At 41.2% G+C, this 14,548-nt stretch overlaps 1 protein-coding gene across 2 annotated transcripts in view; it reads right to left on the bottom strand.

Moving 5' to 3' along the window:
- The window catches only part of ZNF385D (zinc finger protein 385D), a 318,355-nt gene extending 305,416 nt beyond the window's left edge, over positions 1-12,939 (bottom strand). Inside the window, exon 1 of one of the 2 annotated variants that reach the window (XM_008571375.1) lies at positions 12,510-12,791. In XM_008571375.1, coding sequence (XP_008569597.1) covers positions 12,510-12,531 — 22 coding nt within the window. In that variant the 5' untranslated portion in view covers positions 12,532-12,791. Of the gene's footprint in view, positions 1-12,509 lie in introns of both variants that reach the window. The other variant, XM_008571374.1, reaches the window with a different exon arrangement.
- Between the last annotated feature and the right edge of the window lie 1,609 nt (positions 12,940-14,548).

The raw sequence follows: 14,548 nt of genomic DNA on the forward strand, positions 1-14,548 counted from the left end.
CAAGAGAGTGGAGCCATAGGTCTCTATTGAAATCACTCGCATCAGAGAGAGCTCTCTCCCCAACCCTCACCCCCGCCTCTGGCTTGGCATCACACTCAATAAACATTTATGAATCCAGTGTCCTTGTGCCAGGCTCTATGCGTGAGCTAAACGTCTTTCTTTTTTTCATCTCCTTGGGCACTTTTAGTGGCAGCTGCAATGGAGGTGCTGCCTTGTCTGTATGTGTTGTTTTAAGTGTATCGATTGTTCACACAATGACGGGTCAGGAGATGGAAGGCACAATCATTAGCTGCAGCTGCCCTCATAAGTTGTTACAGAGCTCAGAGAAACACTAATGGATAAACAAGGTCAACGGGAACACGAGAGGCCAGTTCAGAATGTCCCAAGGTGGCAAAGCTTTAGCCAGGCCTTTCTTTCCCTAAATAGCAAACAAAAAGCATTAGGGTTGATGTTCGGGAGAGACACACTGTACACTGAATCAAGAATGACTTCACCCCAGCTTGCCTATCCTATCACAGGCAGGAGGTGATTTACAAGCAGCCCTCCCTTTACAGAGACGATGCAAAAAAGATGATCCATGCCACTTGCACTTGATCTTGGGGAATTTCTTCTTATTTTCCGTAATGGAGGGGAGTGCTGAGTCAGGTCTGTGAATAAGTGGCAATAGCCATTGCTAAGACTCCGTGAGAGTGAATGTCGTGACAGCGTGTCCAGTGTTTTACATGTGCTAATTTAATCCTTACAGTTATTCTACAGTGTAACATTTATTTTTCCTGTTTCACAGATAGGAAAACTGAGGCTCAAAATGATCAAGTTACTTGGTTCAACTTCTCCCCACTCTTGAGTGTTGAAGCTAGGGTTCAAACTCAGTCTTTCAGAACTAGGGTGATTGATTCAACCCGATGTGCATGAGGCTTTCTCAGTTTTAGCACCAAAACTTCCACATCCTGGGAACCTCCTCAGTTCCCGGCAAAACGGAATGGTCAGTCACCCTAATGGGAACTCAAACCATGGACCATTCAGTATCTTATAGAATAGATACAGGGAGATTCAGATTGGATACTTAGACCAGATTTCCCACATCTGCAGAAAACAGTAGCTCAGCTAAATGATCTTTACTACTCAAAGTGTGATGGGAGAGGGTGGACCAGCAGCATCAACATCACTGGGGGACTTGTTAGAAAGGCAGAACCTGGGCCACACCTCAGACCCACTTATTCAGGATCTGCATTTTAATACAATCCTCAGATGATTTGTATGAACACAGAATTTTCAGAAGCATGGTTCTAAAAGCCTTTGCAGAACTATACCACTGTGATCCTGAATTAACTAGTGTAATTAATATACACCTTTTTTGGGTTCCAGCTTTATAAAGGGTCCCAAGTAGAAAGGAGGGGTTCCAATCCTTTAGGGACTCTCACCCTGGAAACCAGCCCAGACCTCATGTTATAGACTGATTTTCCTGAGAGGAGGTAATTTGCTGTGGGGTAAAAAACACAGGCTTTGGACTCAGATTGATCTGGGTTGGAATCGTGACCCTCCGGACTACTGCCTGGTGACCTGGGGCAAGCTGGCAATTCCCAGAGCCTCAGGATGCTCTCCGTAAAATGGTTAAAATTATTCACCTCAATGGTTCTCAATGGTTGTCCTTCAGAATCAGCTGAGGGATTTTAAAAGAAAATGCAGATGCCTGACTCTACCCTAGAGAATGGATCTTATTAGATCATGGTGGTGCTTTGGCATTAGTATCACTTCAGTGTTCCTCAAGTGATTCTTTTGTACAGCCAGGATTTACATCAGCTGATCTTCCTCTCAGAGATGGTGGTGAGGTGCCAGTGAAACGACTTGTGGCAGTGCCTGGCACAGAGCAGGCACACAGCCTACGTGAAATTCCTCTTCCCTGTGAGCAGTGGCCGCATCACCTGTCAGCACTAGGACTGTTCACAAAGGGGAACTGAGAATTCTCTAAGGAAACCAAGTGGTCTATAAAGCCATTGCCTTGAGCTTCTCAGTACAATATTCTCACTTAGTAAGCAATTTAAGAGTAAGGAAAAACCAGGCGACAGTGCAAAAAAAAAGTCATTCTCCATAAGGGTAGTATTTAGGATCCTACAATACAACAACAAAAAATTTTTTTTAAAGGAAAAAAAAATTTTTAAAGCAATCTTCCTTCTAATGTACCTTTCAACTGATAAATCTTCCTTAGGATATGAGTCCTGAGAATCCCCGTAGATCTGTAAGTTACAGCAAGCCACTCCTCAGGGCAGCTAATTAAAACACCTGGTGGTAATCAGCACCTTCCATATTGTGCACTGCAAGGGAAATGCTTCCCAGCAGCGACCACAGCGTTGCCTCAAAACAAGGGCACCATAAGATATGAAATGTTGCAGGGCTTTACAAGGCGACTTTGAGAGAGATGCTCATAATCCCATACTGGAAAGGCAGAGTGTTTTGCCTTAATAGTTTTTTTTTTTTTTTTTTTTTTTTTTTTTTTTGTGGTAGATCCAGTCAGCCAAAGAAATCTGTCTTTAAAAGTCCAGCAACATATGGAGGGATAGATAAACATCAGTACCAAATCCCTCTTCTCTTCCCAAGCAACTATTAATAGACTCCCTTAGCTTTCAATGTGTCTATCTCCATTAGAGTCTTGGAGAGGAAGGAATATAGGGCATGGAATCTCAGGGTTCTTGCCCTGCTCACTTTCGCTGTCTTGCTTCTCCATCTGCAATTTCCCTCTGTTACAGAATCATAACAAAGAACAGATCAGATGTGGCCTCTAAGGTACATGTAAACCCATAATACAAGGGGCTATTTGAGGAGGTAACCAAATGATCCCTTCCTCAGTGCACTCAGAAATCTCTGCTGGAATGCTAAACTGCAAAGCTGAACATTTATTTCAAGTTGTTCTTTTTCAAACTCCCCTCCTCTCTTTTCTAATTCACGTGGTTCTTCACATTCTCTTAACAAGGCCCATTTATATGGTACTTTGCAGATTATGAAGCTTGTATTCAAATCTCATCGAATTTCGCTGTCAGACAAACTCTAACCCATTGCATAAAGGAAAAAAAAAATGATGCAAGAGACAGATTCACTAATTTATCTAAAGTCACACTACCACAAGTGACAAAGCAGGTACTTGAAGTGGGAGGATTAGTGAGGAGTGTGAAGCTCTTCAACCACATTCTTGTCCCTCCTGTGTCTTCCCCAACCAAAATCTCACTGACACGTGCAACACCTTTGCAGAAATACTCTCCTATTTAAAGTTCTGCTTATGTCAAGTGTGAGATCTCCCTGCAGGTCTTGGCCAGTTTGCCCTGAGATCCCTCCTTGCCCTTTCCGTGAATGAACGGCAGGACTGACACCCACAGGACGCATTTCCCAAGCCACCTTTTCAGTGGCCTCTGGCTCAGTTCCAACAATGAGAGGCAGAGACAATGGATTAGAGGGTGGGGAAAAGGGAGAAGCCATGATATCGCTCCGTCTCTTTCTGAGCCTGCAGCTGGAGCTGCTCTATGCTTTAGTGACATAGGCCTGCTCTGATTCCAGCTCTTAGCAGACGCTCTGGACCCTGGACCTTCAGGACTCTTTTGTGTCTCTATCAATGACTCCCCCAGCTTCTTCCCACGCTTCTCTCAGGGATGCCTCACCACGCCCGAGCCCGACTTGGCTTCTCAACTCTTCCCTCATCTACTGTGTAACAAATTATCGCTACTGAAGTCCTATGTGAATTACTTAGCATGGTTCCTATTTTCTGATTCAACCCCAACAAATACAACCATTTTTGTCAATTTTTATATATTTGTATATGGGTTGGATGAAAGTAGGAAAGTAAGAAAGAATTAAACTTGACTTACTGCTTACCATGATCTCCCTAGTGGTAAGCATGGTTACATGCACTGCATATTTTAGTCCTCAAAATAGAACTGTGAGAAACATTATTATTATTATTCTTTTACAAAGAAACAAAATGTCCAGAATGTGAGGTGACCTGCCCAACCAGACAGAGTCAGTAAGTGGAACAGCTAAGATTGCAAAGTAGGCCATTTTTTTCTGTCTATAGGAGTCACAGAATAAATACCAGAATGGGTCTCCATCTTGAACAAATAGTGGAGCTGTGTCGTGATAAATATCAAAGAGTTTGTAGCACGAATGGCTTGAATTTCTTTTTAAGCATTGAGTTAAACAGTGAAAGAGCAAGACCATACCATAAAATTAATGTAAGCTTTAATATCTAATATCGCCTTGAAGAGGCTGAGGCAGTAGGGAAGGCCTGGATCCTGCCTGAGGCCAATTGTCTTAGTCTGCTCAGGCTGCTATGACAACATACCGTAGACTAGGGACTTAAACAACTAACATTTATTTCTCATGGTATGGAGGCTAAGCAATCCAAGATCAGGATGCCAGCTTGGTCTGGTTTTGGTAAAGGCTCTTCTTCTTGGCTTGCATATGGCTGCTTTCTTGTTATAGCCTCACAGGGTGGAGAGAAGCAGCTCTGGTGTGTCTTCCTCTTCTTATAAAAGCTCTAATCCCATCATGAGGGCTTCACCCTTGTGGAGCTACAGCTTATGTCTGGAATCCTGTTGACAGCACCAATTGTAGTGCTCTTAATCCTGTTCATGACACCAATTGTAAAGCTAGGTGACCATGCCAGTTGTTGGCCTCTTTTACCTGCTGGTAATCCTGTATGAAGTGGGCCAATTGTTGAGCTAAGGCTAGGTCTGGAGCCCACAGACCCCTCAAGCCCGTTCACATACTGGGGGCCGCAAACCCTTCACATACCAGGCTGTATCTCCAGACCCCTTCCTTATATGCAGGTCTATGAGCTAGGTAACTGGCCAAAAGGTCCTTGGAGCCATAGGTTGGAAAGCAACAGTGTTTTTTTCTTCTCCCATGTGTACATTCCACTTTATATTGTGGTAACGTACCTATGTGTTTCATTTTCTTACACTACATTGTAATCTCGGTAGCCCACAGACCCCTCAAGCCCGTTCACATACTGGGGGCCGCAAACCCTTCACATACCAGGCTGTATCTCCAGACCCCTTCCTTATATGCAGGTCTATGAGCTAGGTAACTGGCCAAAAGGTCCTTGGAGCCATAGGTTGGAAAGCATGGCAGTGCATGGCAGACGCCCACCCACCTGCTTCACTAAAACTCTTCTCTCTCTCTCTCTCTCTCTCTCTCTCTCTCTCTCTCTCTCTCATACAAGAATAACAACAAAACTAAAAAGATACATTGGCATGCAGGTGCACTAACTCCCCCCCACACACACACACAATTTGCTTACAAAGGATGTGTAAAACCACACCCAACTGGACCTGAGGCAAAGACACTGACAAAACTATTCTATTTTCCCAACCCTCATGGCTTCATCTAAACCTAATTATCTCCTAAAGGCCTCCACCTCTTAATACCATCAAATTAGGGATTACGGCTTGAACATATGAATTTGGGGAAAGGGCACGTTCATTCATTCCATAACACTAACTCACGTCTCCTAAGCAGAATTTTTTTTTCTCATTATTAATTATTTGATGTAAAAAGACAAGGCAGAATAAATAAAATTATGAATTATGTTCAGATCTCTGTTATTAGTTGTGATTGCACAAAGTCAAAATACAAACATATCTTAGATCTCAATAATTTACATTCATTTCTATCAGCTGGAATATCTTTTCTAGCATTACTATTACAAATAATCTCCCATTTATAAAAATATCCCCTTAACCCCATCTCTGCTGTAAAGAGCACTGAAATAAATCCCAAAAGTACTGAATTAGAGTCTATGCCTTAACATTTATTAGCTGTGTGACCTTGAGAAAGTTGTTTCAGTCACTTTAAGTTCAAACTCCTTATCTAAAAACAGAGGTAATCATATTTTGTCTGCCTCCTTCAATGGGCCATTTTGAGGATTAAAAAAAGCATAATGTTGACACATTTTGAAAAATACAAATTGTTATATAAATGTAAGGGATCATGTTTATTAAACTATGTTTTCATTCATTATTGCATTTTTAACCTCAGAGCAACCTGCCACAGTACTTTCTCTCATCAGCAAAATGAATAAACATGAAAAAGGTAAGTGTGAAGAACAATTTTACAAAAGCCTTGCAAATAGTAGTCAAAATTATCTCCATTTTCGTCTTCCATCACAAATAACAACCTTCAAAACTGGCGACCTTCCTAGCATTTTCAGCTACTTATACACAGAGGCCTCCAGGCAAGAGAATGCCTACATCTGGGGCAAGTTCACTGAAGCAAAGATAAGCTGAAACTGAACCTGTGATCAGGTGAGCTGCTACAAAGTATAATTTTACCATCTTAGATGATGGTTTTAGGTAATCTTTAATCATTTTCATACATTAGCCTTAATATTCTGTAGAGTTATCCCTTTTCATACTTCAGAGTCCTATGAAGAAACAACTGGAAACAAAAAAGATTGTGAAATTCATTACATTTAATTTAAGATATAATTTCTAAGTTCTAGTCCTTACTTCTATGGATAAAACAAGAGGCAGTTAATGTTTTGGGAGCAAAAAGGATTGTTTCTTTTCTCAATGCACTAAGTACCAGCTTTCACAGGGCGTATCAGTCTTAAGGGATGTGTTGACGAAGTAGATTTCCTTTCTCTCTCAACTCCAACACCCATTCAATCTTGCACAATTCCACATGTTTGTAAGTATCTGGCACTGAGCAGAGTGCTGAGGATACAGATTCAACAACATTCATCTATTAAAACCTCTCAGCCCACTAACCCCATCCCCATCCCCACAGCCATGTTCCCACCAGGGACAACGCTTTGGGGCAGACAGCATTTGCTGTGAGTATCAATCTTGATACTGCTGCCAATTTCCTTTTTGACCTTGGCCAGGTTACTTTTCTTTTTTTCCTCATCAACTTACAGAAATGTGATATTGCAAGTGGGCGAAAAAAGAGAAAACTGGAAGATTGATAAGAAGGAGAAAGGGTTCATTGCATCTCATCCAGTGTTCCCAACAGAGGTTCATATGCATTTGAGGTTTTGGAATTGAGAGGCTTCATGGAAACACCTTCCGTTTTAAAGGCTGTGCAAATCTGGAGTTCACGTTCAATGAAGGCCGACTTCCAGCTGCTTCATAACGATTTTAACACTGCGACAGAGCAAAGCGTCTTCCTATTTTCAACCCTAGTAATTTGGTTCAAGCATGATCTCAACCACTTTAAGCTTTGATATTTCTAGCCATCTCTTATGCTGTATTTTCTCTTAATGCCACCAATCATGTGTGAAATTCTGTTGCAAAACTAATCTTTGTGGGAAATGATATGTAATGGCTTCTTTAAAGGGAGACAGACAGAAGAGAGAGGGCAGCCACTATGACCTTTCTTGTTTTTTGACATGTTTTCCATAGTGTAATACAAATGGAAACATTCCTTTTTCAAGGTCAAAGTAGAAATAGGTTTCTGCTTCTGCAAGCAGCATGCTCTCAAGCAGGAAAAGCCTTGAAAATTATCCTTATGACTTGATTTTTAAAACCTCCAATGTATGTAATGGTTGTTAAACTTGAAAGCCAGCTGTGCTCAAAAATTCTTTAATATCCATGACATTAAGTCAATACTTAATGTGTTACATTTCAAATGATGTGAAAAGATTAAAAAATACATAAAAGCTGAATGAGGTACAATATTTGGGTATCTATATAACAAGGCCCTTTTTGACGGTCCAGTGTTAAATACACACACACTAACCAGCACATCTTCAGTTATCAAGGGAGGTTTCAGTCAATAGCAGCTGTGACCAAATCTTCTGGAGTGGAAGTCAGAAACCACTAATTTAAATTTTTCATTTGTTTTTTGGAACAATTATGCCACCCACAAAAGGGTAACTTTCAAGTCATCATTATCTCATGAATTTTGGAACTTATCCCTTAAATAAACTCATCTCATTTCCATATAATTACAGCAACTAGGGAAAAAATGTCCTCTTTTAAAAAAAAAATTTTTTTTCTAGCTCTAAATTTAAGGGTATAATAAGGAATCCATGCAACTGGCATATTGATCACATTTGGAATTTGCCTTTTAAGAATAAAAACTTCATATGAATTTAAAAGAGAAGTATCAAAGGATAAATCTTTATGGTTTTTGAAGTTTTCTTAAATTCCTTTAGATTCCTTCTTATAACCCTATTTGACAGTATTCACTTGTTACATTCTCCATCCTTGTTATGGAGGAATTTATTTCAGCTCAGTTAGATTCATTTGTAATATAATGGTAATGACTTCAAACTTTAAAAAGGGGAATTTGGACATGCAAGTTTCTTCCTGAATCATCCTTTCCCTGTCAGCCTCAGGAAGATAGAAACACCTCCTGAGTGTTTAGAAAGACTCTTGTGGACCTAATTCCCCATAACAGATCGCGCAGTACAAACTAATTAGAAGGAGTTTAAATGTTTCCACTGAAAACACTAAAAAAGAGGAATGTTTTTCTCTGCTGCCTGCTGTTTTCTGATCATTTCCCTCCTCATAACCTTGCCGCTTCACTGTTTCTCTAACATACTGCTTTAGAGGTGAAACTTGATGGTCCAGCCACAACCAAAACTGTAAACGCTGACTTGAGAATGTTCTAAACATCCCAGGGGAAAAACAAAAGTCTTTCCTGAGACAATGTACAAATGCATCTATTATAGGCAAGGGAATAGGGTTCTGGTCTAGAATTTTCCTACTAGATTTTTTCCAGATGTTGTATTAAAAGCTTCCTGAATAAAGTCTTTTATTATGATAGGCACGCCACTAAGTATTTTTCCTGTTTGTCTTAAGAGATTTTAAAGAAGAGGGCTGAGCCACAATTAACACCCAGCTGAACTTGAAGGCTCATTCACACTTTCTAAATTTTGCTTGCCCTTTTCTCTCAGTTTAATTGATACACCATTAATAGTAACATTAGAGTGGGCTGTAATATTTTTCTCCCAGTTCTGCTCATTTATTTAAGGTTCATAGTGTCATTTTTCAGGAGTATCATTATGAAGCAAGCCCAGCCTCTTCTTGGCTGTAAGCTCACCAGTCTCCATGCGGTTGACTCGGGCCTGAAAACATACCGATTTTCAGCCACATAGAATTTCTTCTGTACAACCAGCCTCTCGTTTTCACTCCTGATGGCAAAAGGTGAGACATGGCACTTCTCTGGCCAACCATGGACAATCTGTGTGGTTGACATGACCACTGGTAACAATTCACCACTCAAGCAGGGGAGAGAGCATGTTGGGCCAGATGGGAAAGGGGGGATAATTCAGACATACTGTGCTTAAAGCTGGAGACAGTGCATAATTACGACCTTCTGCCAGGAGCTGAGCAATTGCTGGGATGCACTCAAGCAAAGAACCTGCCCTTCATACCACCACACTCCTCTTAACCAAACTGTAACCTGGCAGCTCAGTCTGCATAGTGACAACCACCCACAGCCTCTCTTCCTTAATCTGGGGAGAAGCCTCCCAGCTGCCTTGCTTTTATTTCTAGATAAATTATTAATGGCTATTCATACTTGGCACATGTAATTTTTAACTATTTAAAATATTTATGGGGTGGGGAGGGCGACTTCATAAGGATTTATTATTTTCCCTTGCTTTTACAGTAAATCCAACTCAGGTTGCTGACTGGGATTTTCCCTGCTTCCTTCTCCCGTGTGAACCTTATATTTAACTCCAAGCAATGAATGCAAGATCGATAGAATAAGTAACAAAAGTATCCACGGTGACTGAACAGCAAACTCTTAAATCACTGAGCAGTAAGTGCAAATGAACAATTATTGAAAACACTGCACTAAAATCTCAATAGGAGATAAGAATGAGGCTTTAGTCAGTAAAAGGGTCCATTAGTCTTGTAACTCTGAAACAGCAAACTCAGAACAAGCTATTCTTGAGAACTGGAAATATTACATATTCCACCAACTTGCACACACCACATGCAAACTGACTTCGACTAAGCTAGGACAGAGTCCAATTGCCCAGTCACTGAAGGAAAGGAGGCTTAAAGAGAAGCAGTAGTCTGTGCCAGCCTATTCAGGCAATGATTCTTCAGTTATATTTGAACGGGGCAACAATGACAAATTTGGTTATTTATACAGGAGGTAAATATCCCGTTTTCATTCACCCCCTACTGTAGCATCACCATACTCTTCATCACTCTCTGTTGGAGACACGAATAAAAGACTTTTGACACCTCTAGCCCATTCCAACAAATAACCAGAAAAGCCCAAGAATGCAGCACTGCTTTCCCTTTGTCCTTGTTCTCCCTGACTTGATAAGCCATTTGCAGCTGAAAAATGAAGAAGGTACTGGACAACCAATTTGCCCTGTGAAAGCACTGTTTTAAAAAATTACCTGAAGTCACTGAAATTTTGGATACACACACACACACACACACACACACAAATATACATACTCATATGCATACATGCATATATGCACACATAGTCTTAGGGATTTGCAAACATTAGGATGCTATTGAATTTTAACATGCCTGGGGTATACTGCTCAATTCTTTTTGCCCTCGCTCTTATGCCACACATTTTATTAGAGACAGGTGGGCTCCCAGAGTTCTGGATGTCTAACAGCATGAGGATAACCTGAAAGGAACAGCATTCCTAAATACAAACGATTTCCTCTGGGATTAGAAAAACACTTCTCGTGCCAGAATTATAGTGAGACTAAACCATACTCATGACACAGAGGGCAACTTTATCCTTGCCTTTCAAAGAGTATAGTTTCATCTGAAGTAAGTAGGACATCACATTTCAATTCGTACTATTAAAAACTTGCATTACACAATGACACTAATTACCCTGTGAATCACACTGCTTTACAAGACGGCTGAACTAGCATACAGTTAATAATATGAGCTTGCCCAGTGAACATTTCTCCAATAGCCACACAATCATCCAGTACAGCATGGATAGCCTTTGACCAGGTCTTTTAGATTCTACTGCTACTCTGGTTAGCCCTACTTCCTCTTTACAATCACATAAGGAATCTTTGCAAGAGGCTAAAAACTTAAACTAAAATTATAATCTCTTTCACCATCCATCAATATCATTGCAGATGCCAATTTTTTTTTTTTTTTTGTCCAAAGATATATTATCTTTATAGGCTTTTCCATTTATCAAAAAATATATTCATTATAAATACTGTTTTATTAATTTCTCATAAACAAGCTTACCACTTCCATCACTATCCCCTGGAAAGAGATGTTGTTTGACTCTGGATTCTGTTTAAATTTGGCTATGAAATGAAGATTGTTTCTTCCAAATCAATTTTAGCTATTTTAAGTCTCCTTTTCTAACATGACACAAATTACAGGGAAATCAAAACTCTTATAAAGATAACTAAAGGCATTTAGCTTTTGTAACTTGGGTTCCTTCCATACTTTCTCAAATGTTTCAAAGGCTCAAGAAAACAAAACACAGCAAATAGTACACAGAGAAATAAATGCCCAACAAACTAATAGTGCCCCACCCCAAGTTTACCTAAATACCTCTTTCATCTGAAAGAAGACTCTAGATTTAATATTCATAGCAAACCAAGAAATCAGCCAGAGCATTTGCATCTTGGAATCATTCCCTAGCCCCTCTCCAGTTGCTCTCACAAACCTTTTAATATCGGATAGATGCCCTTAAACGATGAGGCCGGATGGAACTTACAGAAGGAAAGCATAACTTCAGGGAGACGGAAAGAGTATTCAGTCCTAATCCTTGGTTTCTTATTTAGTGAAGCGCTTTTGCCTTCTCTCCTAGCAGTAAGTTGCAGCGTTACAGTGCAAATGTACAGCTCCGAGCCCATTTACAGTGCTCAACTGATAGCCCAGATCTAAACCTCAACATGCTTTCTGGAAATGCAGGCAGCTCAGCTGAAAACCTGAGGGAGGTTTCCACCGTGGCACAAAACTAAACCGCACAAATATTTAACAGCTCTGAGACCTCTAAAGGCTTAAAATAATATGCATTTTGTGCTAGGCTGCTCCTAGCTAGACGGAACACTGGAATGGTATGGAGGAGTGTTCTCAGCTGCTCAGCCACTGCTCACTAGAGAATATTTTCCTTTTCCGCCTCAGAATTAGGGAAAAACCGAATGCTTAATGAGACACTCATATTGACTAAGCTTCCACAGCATCAATAGTATAAGAACTTTGTTTCACATTCCATTAAGTTAGCCCATGACTTCCCACGCTGCACCATTTCTTCCTGCTCACCTAGTAAAAAAACGCCAACTTCATGCCGAGATATCAAGGCAAAGTTTATCCACCCCCACCCGTCTCTGTCTTTTCCAACTTAAACTCATCCAAGGCTAATTAACAGTCCCAATTGTAGCACAAAGGAAGCTTTCAAGGCTGCACCAGCTTGGTCCTCCAGTTGCCAACTGGATGTAGGTCTAACGTAATACATTCTCGCAGCTTAAAGATTTTTTTATTTTTTTTTTAAGGGCTTGTCTGCACTGATGAAGAGCCGGGCACCCCCAGAATTACATCATCAGAGCGAACACTCACCAAAATACATTATGTTTCTCATTAATCAGACAGCTGGAAGCCCACCGCGGCGTCTTCAGCATCAGCTCGCACCCAAGGCTGACACGCAGAGCACGGCCGTTTCATGCTACATTCGGTGAAGACGTCCCCGGCGGCGTGCAGAGCAGCGAGCGCCGAGCGTGCCTCCTCCGCGGGATGAGCGCCTTGCAGGCTGCCTCTCCGGGGCTACGGTCCCCGGCGGCTGGGGCGTGCGCTCGGGCTGCCTGCTGCACGGCCCATCCTTACTGTAATCCGACTCCTCCTTGCGATGTCCTTGCCGCGCCTGTGACATCAGGACTGAGAGTACTACCAACAGACCCCCCCATCCCACCGCACCCCACCCCCGGTTAGCAGCCGCTCCATGAGGTGCTCCGATTGCCTGCCTGGACCAACCATGGCTCTCGGGAAGCTTCGACGAGCCCGGAGACTTGGGAGGGGCGGAGTGCGGGGCGCGGGAGGCTCTTAAAGAGAGCGGGGTCTCTGGATCCACACACGAGCGCGCGGGGGAAATTCACCAGGTCGGGAGGGGACAAGGTGGAAGCGAGTTCTGCCATTAACGTGTAATTAGGCACACTTTTATCCCGCCCCTCCTATGAGTGCCATCATCCTCGCCAAAATTTAGGCTCCCCTACCAAGTTAAAAAGGCAGCGTGCCTGCATTCTCTGCTGTGGGCTGGAGGGATTGTGGTTGTTATTGTTGGTGATGTTTATACATAAGAGGAATAAAAGAGGAACTCGAGGGACTATGGTTAGGGTAACAGAGGTTTTCACTTAGAAGTGATCAGATCACAGAGAGCCAGCAGTTAGTGAAGAGTAATTTTTATTTCTTGAGTATTTCCTGAGCGAGGTTGATAGAGAGATGCAAAGAAAAATAACTGGTGATAAAAGTCACCTCTTGGTTTCCCATGATCACATTTGCTGCCTCCCTTAATAGGTACACTGAAGTGGAAATGATCTTTGACCCCCTAAAGGGGCAGCCAAGATTGTGTTGTAATTCAAGGCTGGTCACCAGTATAGTATAGCCACACACAAACACACACCCATTTAATTTGCGATGAACAGTCAAGAATGGCAAAGCTTAGCAAAGTCTCTGGCTCCTCCAATGGTGTAATGAATTGCAGTCGTTATCTTACATAGAAAAGAATGTTAGAAAGAAATCCCTGAAAGCTTTGCTGATTAATACTTAAATGCTCACCCATTACAGCAAGTTGAGTTTGCTAAGGACCCATCACTTTGGGATCCAGTTTACCTACCGGACCATGTAAAACTTAAAAATTTCTATGAAAATCTATGAAAGTAAGAACTGAAGATAAAGAACTGTAGCCTATGGAAAGAAGTGATCAATATGTATGTGTGTGTGTGTGTATATATATATATATATAATCTGAGCTTTTATAAATCATGTGAGCAAATATTTCTACATTTTGATATTAAAATATTCAATGGTGTTTCCTTACACAATTCTGTGTCTGTTGGTGGGTTTAATGGGTATTGGAACTAGGGGGCTGAAGCTCATAATAACAGCTTGCTATGTATGCAATCTTGTGAAAACGCTTAACCCCATATTTCCCTTCTGTGAGGAGTGCTCTGGACCAATATCCTCTCTCACGCTGGATTATAAAGGATTTGGTGAAGGCAGATAGGTAATCAAATATAAATCAGGAACATCACAGTGAATCTTAAGACAATTATAGTACTATTCTTTTTGAAATAGTCTTCATTTAAGGCAATTTGGAGGAAGAAAATCTAAGTAGTAAAGGACTTTTGAAATCCTTTTTAATAATTAAAAATAGAAACAATGTTACAGGCAAATACTGAAGAAAGTACATAAGTGTTTTTCCTTTCAGACAGATGGAAATCGTCCAAAAGTACAAGTAATAGCCCTTCCCTCAGGCAAAGGAACCATCTGTGGCAGAATTTATTCATGAAGCCTATCATCTGTCTTTACCTCCTACATGGGCTAGGGGGCACTGTAGTTTAATGGTAGAGTTTTGGGTCCATTTGAGTTCCTGTAGTTGGAAG

Source organism: Galeopterus variegatus, unplaced genomic scaffold (assembly GCF_000696425.1).
Source record: "Galeopterus variegatus unplaced genomic scaffold, G_variegatus-3.0.2 Scaffold685, whole genome shotgun sequence".
In the NCBI taxonomy this organism is placed as follows: Eukaryota; Metazoa; Chordata; class Mammalia; order Dermoptera; family Cynocephalidae; genus Galeopterus; species Galeopterus variegatus.